Source organism: Portunus trituberculatus, chromosome 40, assembly GCF_017591435.1.
Source record: "Portunus trituberculatus isolate SZX2019 chromosome 40, ASM1759143v1, whole genome shotgun sequence".
Classification (NCBI taxonomy): domain Eukaryota; kingdom Metazoa; phylum Arthropoda; class Malacostraca; order Decapoda; family Portunidae; genus Portunus; species Portunus trituberculatus.
In genome coordinates, this window is record NC_059294.1 from 27660312 (window position 1) to 27667811 (window position 7500).

Genomic DNA, 7500 nt, shown 5'->3' on the forward strand with positions numbered 1-7500 from the left:
TGGCGCAGGCAATTTTATTTATATACCCCTAAGCGCATCTTTGGTATAACCACCTATAACCTGAGTATCATGGTGACATGTAGGTAACTTTAAACCACTCGACAAATGGCAAAGTATCGAGGTGGTACTCGAACCTACAAGTGGACGTTTGCCCGATCTCCCACGCTCACCACCTTATCCACTAGGCCACCGTCTCCCTAGTGTACTAGTAGAAGTATTAGTAGTAGTAGCAGCATTTTCATCTGTTGAAACCTTTGTCCCCTGCTGAAACCTTTGTTCCCGCAGTGTTCAGTGTCCTCGTAAGGTCACAGTTATTCTGAACGATGGAGGAGGCGAGACATTCTCCGGGTGCACCGTGAAGAGCGCGCTTTATGAAAAGGAAGTGTTGCTGCTCTGCTCACTAAATGAGCGATGAGTCGGAAGGAGTGATTTGAGGAAGGAATTGTCACGTCGGGTTTCATTGAAGCGGAAAGACGGCGGAGCGAAGGACGGCTGATGCTCGGGGAAGTGATGTAAGGAAAGGAAAAGAGACGTAGTGCTGATACAGAGAGAGAGAGAGAGAGAGAGAGAGGGTGTGGGGCAAGAGTGTCTGAATCGTCCATAATATCGAATCCTCCACACTTAGCACCATCGCCTTTCGGTTCCCCCGCGGTTCGCTGCACAAAAGGATCGCATCTTTACTCTCTTTACTGCTATTTTTACAGTGGTTAAGGGAAGGGTACGCGAGAGGTGCGTGTCCGGCAGACGATGATGACGACCATTAAGGAGAGGCGGGAAGGGAAGGCGACGAGGCGGCCTCCACGTAAACACCCTTCTCTATTAGGGAGAGAGGCTTGGTGACAGATCACGTCTGGAACCTGACAATCCTGGATACATTACCTCTGTCTGGATACCCACTGGTGTTCATCTTCCATCTGGGTCTACGCGGCACATGGCTCAGTGAAGGGCAGCGACAACGTTGTGAGTGAGGTGCGGCGTGGCGGCGAGACACAAAGTTTGCGGTGAAGTGCTGGAGACGGCCGGATGTGGGCTACAGGGGGCCGTGCCGCCCCCCGTCCAGACAGGCAACTTTCCCGGCTATTGAAGGTAGAAAGTCATGGTGGGGGTAAAGACACCTCTGGACATTGCTGGGGGCAGGATTAAGAGATGGGTGTAGTGAGAGAAACGCGGGGGTTCTCACGCCCTGCACGCACTCTTCCTCCCCCCACATGCTCCTTCCACTCCCCCTATCTTTCAGGTTCACATCTTGTTATGTAGCTTGGCGGAATCTTTTTATATTTCATTGTTTCATTTTATTATATTCTATGTGTGTGTGTGTGTGTGTGTGTGTGTGTGTGTATAACTATGTGCCACATTAAGACTGTCAGAACAACTCAGGCCAGAAGCCACTCAAGAAGTCGTGCCTGTCGAAAGAGGCCAGGGGGGAGGGGGGGTTCGCCCCTCATCTTCCCTCACTTCTTGGAGGTTCAAACGGGGGTGCGAGTCATCCTTGCAGCTGATTGAGGTTCACGACTTGGAGTGTTTTCCTGGCTCTGTGTGTGTTATCCTTCGTGCTTGGGGGCGGGGCCACCGAGGGGAGGGCGCGAGGAGCTGCCACACGCCGCCGCGTCGCTGAATACGCCTAGTACTCACGCTCGCCGTTTCGAACAGCTCAGGGGCTGCCTTTTCGTGCTCGGCAGATGAGGTAAAAATGTCATTTGGCAACCTGGTGTGGTAAAGTGCTTTTTCTAGAAATAAAGGCTTAAGGCAGGTCTGCGGCGCAACAGGTGGAGCGGTAGGGGAGTTTGGCCTACCTGCCTGCCTGCCCGGCCCCAAGTCCTGAGATATCTCAGGGTCGGTCACCCTGTCAGTTGCCCGCCAGCCGTCGCCGGGTGAGCACCTGATCGCTCGTGTCCGCCTCCTTCCACTACGTTTCGGATCTTTCCTCGCGCGTGTTTCGTGCTTTACATTGACTCTTGAGTGCTGCAGTAGAAGAACACCCTACCGCGTGTGACAACAATACGTATGTTGTTGGCGATAACTTTCGTTTGCCATCAGAGAAACTTTGTCATTCCGTCGCGTTTGTTTTGTTGGTGCAAGAGAGTGCCGGACGCTATTGTAAGCAAGTTTTTACTTACCTTTGATTCTTGACATTGGCTCAGTAACAGACAACCGCAGTCTCACGACCCCGCATCAGTTTAACCGATAACAAGACGTGCATGATAAGATAAGTCACCAATAGTCCGTCGTTGTGAACGAGAGCCGCGGCGTCTCAGTGTTGGAGTGACTGGCCTCGCGAGAGTTCCAGCGGCACACAAGGTCAAGTTCATTCGCCGCCTCCACCCCCGCACTGTCGTCTCTTCACTCCTTCATGAACTGCTATTGAACCTGTTGCTCGAGGAAAGCCAAGTGAAAGGAAAAGTTGCTTTCGACCTGACCTGGTAACCGACGGCATCTGACCCAAATACTGCACCACCCATTCACCGAGACTGACAGGGCACACTTGACCCACACGAGCCACGCCACCACTACAGTGAGAGTGGGAGGAGCCGCACACGCCCGCTGAAGATGGCTCTGGCCCTTATATAAGTGATCCAGAGTCATGGCCTAAGATGAGCCCTGCTGAATACTGCCAATTGATCCTCGTGAACTCAGCATCCACTACCAAGTGATCTATTGGACTGGTCATTGATTCTCACGTGTGACAGTCAGTGGACGACGCGTGACGGCCGCCGTGCCAACGTTTGGCCAAAAGTGCTGGCGACAGCGCGTGTCGATGGAATGTTTGTGTTGGGCTCTGGTGTGGCCACACTCAACCTCTCCGCCATGGGGGACGAGAGTTGCTCCGAGGTGTCCAGCTCGTCACCGCTTACCAGCCCCGGTGCCCTCTCTCCGCCAGCACTCGTCAGCGTCGGCGTCAACGTTGGCATGAGTCCTCCGACCTCTCTTGCCTCCTCAGACATCGGCGAGGTGGACCTGGACTTCTGGGATCTCGATCTCAACTCCCCAAGCCCCCCGCACGGCATGGCGTCCATCGCTTCCACCAACGCCCTCTTGCTCAATCCTCGCGCTATGGCCTCGCCTTCCGACACCTCCTCCCTATCAGGTATTGTCTCTTGGCTGCATGCTTGTCATACAGATGTCCCCAATAGATATAGATAGAATCGAGCCCTCTCCTGACAGTCAGCATGGAATATTGACCCCACCATGGCCTAGCCCTACCTCACTGGGCAGGAGAGATTGGCACTTATGAGAGACTCAGAGATAAGCTATTTACTTGGGCAATGTTGTGGCTAAAAAATTCCTGTGTGTTGTCTGGTCATTGCACTCGTTATCTTGGGAATGGATTTCAATGAGCAGATAGCTGACCGATAACCCTTCATCTTTTGCATCCTTATGAAACTTGCCTCTCTTGAGATAGTGCGACCCCGTGTCCCCTTGGCACATTTATGGACCGTGAACGGCGCTGCGGCCTCGCGCTGATCCTGACCCAGACGAAGCAAGGGAGGTGCTGCAGGCCTGGCGTCCGTGGCCGTTCCCGCTGCGGATACGATTACGTAACTTTCAGCACGTGAGGCGAGTGGGACGAGCAACATGCGATAGGCAGCTCGCGAAATCATCCATTGTGCATGACTTGGACTCCGCCATGTTGACTTAATTGCTTCACTGTTAGGGGGCAGTGAAGGCAGTTTTTATGTTTGTTTGGAAGGCCCATAGATATTAGGCCTGTGGGTGCTGGGATGGGGAGAGGGCACTGAAGGAGGGGGGATGGTCAGCAGGTTGCCTGAGTAGTTTACGTTACTAGCGGCGATAAGAGAGCAGTGACCCAGATACACCCTATCACCTGAGGGCCGATAGTGAGGGTACAGTTGCGCTCCCCTACCCTTCACCCCCTTCCTCTCCACCCCCGACTCTGTGGTCTGTCTGCGGACGAGGATGCACCGACAGGAGAGAGAGAGAGAGAGAGGGGGGGGGGAGGCAGGCCGACCTGGTCCCGCTGCATGGTGCTCGGTTGTCACTATGTGTGTCATGGCGACGGCGCCGGGTGGCCTCGCTTGCCTCCCAGGCCACGGGCGGCGGTTGCCTCCTCCTCCCTCTCTCCTTCCCCTTCTCTCCGCCTCCTCCTCTTGCTCCTGCTCCTGACTGGTGTATTTCATCTTCAAGAATTGAGCAACAGTACTTGAGAATGCGCGCTATTCTGAGTCATGTTCCTCAGCTCAATACGCCCGTCTCGCCCCCCGCCTGCTGCCGTCCTCGTGTTGAGCGCCAGGCGTCACTTGACCTCGCTGATGTCTCGGAGAAAACGTCGAGCAGGAGTGACATGACACTACTGGGAATATTTCTTAGCTGTAGCAGCAGAGCAGCAGGAACGTTCCAGGATTTGTAGTAATTGTTGCTGCAATAGTGCTTGTGGTTACTGTAGTTGTAGTAATAGAAGTAGTAGTAGTAATTGTAACAAACAGCATTAGAAACACGAATGGTGGTGATGGTAGTAGTAGTAGTAGTAGTAGTAGTAGATAGTAGTTGAAGTAGTAGTCGTAGTAGTAGTAGTAGTAGAAGTAAATAGTAGTAGTAATAGTAGTAGTAGCGGTAGTAGTAGTAGTAGTAATAGTAGTCGTAGTAGTAATAGTAGTAGTAGCAGTAATAGTAGTAGTAGCAGTAATAGTAATAGTGGTAGTAGCAGTAATAGTAATAGTAGTAGTAGCAGTAATAGTAGTAGTAGCAGTAATAGTAGTAGTAGCAGTAATAGTAGTAGTAGTAGTAGTAGTAGTAGTAGTAGTAATAGCAGCAACAGCAGCAGCCGCAACAATGATGATAATTAAATAAGAAAGTATATTAATACCATCGTCTGCTTTTCCCACAGGTTATGATGTAAATGATTTATGATTTCAAGTAACAGACAAACAAACACACACACACACACACACACACACACACACACACACACACACACACACACACACACACACACACACACACAAAAGAGTGGAAAGGATAATTAACCTTTCGCTTTTCCTTCCTATTGTAAAGTCTCACTAGGTCGACTTGCGCCCCGTACTGTTCCCGTTCCTTGCTGGAGGACAGAAGCTACACCATGGAAAGAGAAAAACTCAATTTGTCATATCCTTGGCCAGGATTTCGGTCTTGGCCTTTCTACTTTAAGGAGAACATGATCAGTTTTACGCTACCAGATATATATATATATATATATATATATATATATATATATATATATATATATATATATATATATATATATATATATATATATGAAACAAACTGGCCTCCCCTACCAAGTTTTGTCTTGCTCTGTGGTTGGTTATGCCGTGAGGTCCAAGCAGATGCTGTTTTCTCACTGTCACCATCACCATTAAGCCTCATTACTTCGTTGTAAGCACGTCGACCAACCTCTACTACTCGCGACCACCACCACGTACACTACGACCTTTTCGCTGCCGCCATCCTCCCTACTTCTCCCCCCACCCCCCTGTAGCTGCCCCTCCTCATACCTAACGCTCGTCACAACGCAGCCCAGGACCAGTTACCAGAGCATCCCGATGCTGCGTCGGTGCAATGTCCTTTCTTTTTTTGCCTCTACATACCAATAAAACACTTACTATTATAACACCTTGTGTTTTTTCGAATCCTTCAAGACGCCCACCATTACTTCCTGTCCTCAGGTGTTCTGAGCCTTACGTGGGCGTGATAAATGACGATAGCGACTCAGGAGCATCTCAGATCCACGATTCTAACTCGTGGGTTCACAGCTGCCTTAATAGGAAATCACGCGAGGGACACGTAACCGTTCGCTCATCCTCAGACCTTTACTCCAGTCCCTAAAACTGGCTAAGACTTAACTCGTGCATGTGTTGATTAGTTATATGCGTGTCCCTGGAGTAGCATCCCTTGGTGATCTTCAAGGCGACTCGTCTGGGCCGAGTTATTCCTTGTCTGCCGAGTGGCTGACCTCGTGGCCTTGTAAACAACTGTGTAGGGACGACACTCGCTGCGCTCTGAGCCTGGACGATGATTTCTGGAAGATGGCCGTCCAGAGAGGTCTTTGGCCGTACGAAGTGCGCAGAATGTATATCTGTGGCAGTGTTCTCAGCTTGGTAGAGGCAGCTCGTGCCGCAGGCCCTCTCTTGCGAGTGTTATGTCTTTATTTTACATTTTTAAACGAGTATCGAGTCTCCTTTTTCATTTTTTCGGATTTCTTGGCTTAGGAGACACCAATTCTATTTTTTGATGGTGATGATGAATCTTTTATTTGCCGCTTCTTCTTTCATGTTTTCTCCTCCTCCTCCTCCTCCTCCTCCTCCTCCTCCTCCGCAACTGTACCTTAAATTTAGTACTACTTGTACTATCATTACTACTACTACTACTACTGATGATAATAATAATGATAATAATAATAATAATAATAATAATAATAATGATAGTAATAATAATATTAATAATAATATTAATAATAATATTACTACTACTACTACTACTACTACTACTACTACTTACCCTACCTCCATTATCACTACTACTACGAATACTATATAATACCATTACCAATACTGCTGCTGGTGTTAAAATCACACACACACACACACACACACACACACACACACACACACACACACACACACACACACATACGATGGAGGTTAGCAAAGCAGGTTCTCGTGAAGGAACAATAACCTTCCTCACGAAGCACATTCTTTGGTAGCTTGTGAGAGACCGATTGTTTCATTTAATTACGGACGTGTGTGTGTGTGTGTGTGTGTGTGTGTGTGTGTGTGTGTGTGTGTGTGTGTATTTGTCGTATACGTTTCTTGTAACTTTGCATAAACTGAAGAAAACCTGAGGATTTTCTCTTTTAGGGCGACTGAAGGTGATGTACATACATACATACATACATGCATACATACATACACATTTTATTTTCATCCTGTTTCCTTTCATTCTGGTGTTATTGACGCGGGTGAAGACGCGTCAAGGCTTTGGTCTCAATAGAGAGAAAGAAATATCCACCATACATACGCTCCAGAAAAGATTAAGAAGAACGAAAATGACTTCGCGAGGCGCCAATTTAGGTCGTGAAGCGGCTTCATTCTCCCCTTTTGAGAGCATTAATTCATAGAAGCGGGAAAATTTTGCTGCTGACGATCTTGTTATTAAAGTGGCGTCAGCGGCGTGAGTGTGTTTGGGATGGGCGGGCGTGGGTGCTGTTGTCCTTGGGGAGAAAGTTGACCTATACTTCCTCCCACTTTCCTTCTGACGTCTGCTGACCTTGGCTTTCACTTTTACACCCTTGTGACGTCTGTGCTGACACCTGCACACGCTGGCAAACCCCACACCGCAGTCAAATGCCCTCCTGTCTCTTGTCGCACTGAGAACTCATGACTCCTCACCACACCTAATCTCCCATCACTTGCACACTCCGCCAGTCGTTCACCTTGTCAATACTATTACCATAGCCCTCTTTACCGCGACAACAATAATCACTGCAGCTACTTTTGCGTTTACCTC

The 7500-nt window shown here is 49.1% G+C and overlaps 1 protein-coding gene across 15 annotated transcripts in view; it reads left to right on the forward strand.

Moving 5' to 3' along the window:
* The window catches only part of LOC123516136 (ecdysone receptor-like), a 454056-nt gene that overhangs the window by 412639 nt on the left and 33917 nt on the right, over positions 1 to 7500 (forward strand). For 5 of the 15 annotated variants that reach the window (XM_045275260.1, XM_045275259.1, XM_045275257.1 and 2 more), the window contains exon 1: positions 1836 to 3085. The exons of 8 other annotated variants lie outside the window; for them this stretch is intronic. In XM_045275260.1, the coding sequence (XP_045131195.1) occupies positions 2761 to 3085 (325 nt within the window). In that variant the 5' untranslated portion in view covers positions 1836 to 2760. Of the gene's footprint in view, positions 1 to 1834; positions 3086 to 7500 lie in introns of those variants that run through there. 2 more of the 15 variants (XM_045275256.1, XM_045275264.1) reach the window with 2 other exon arrangements.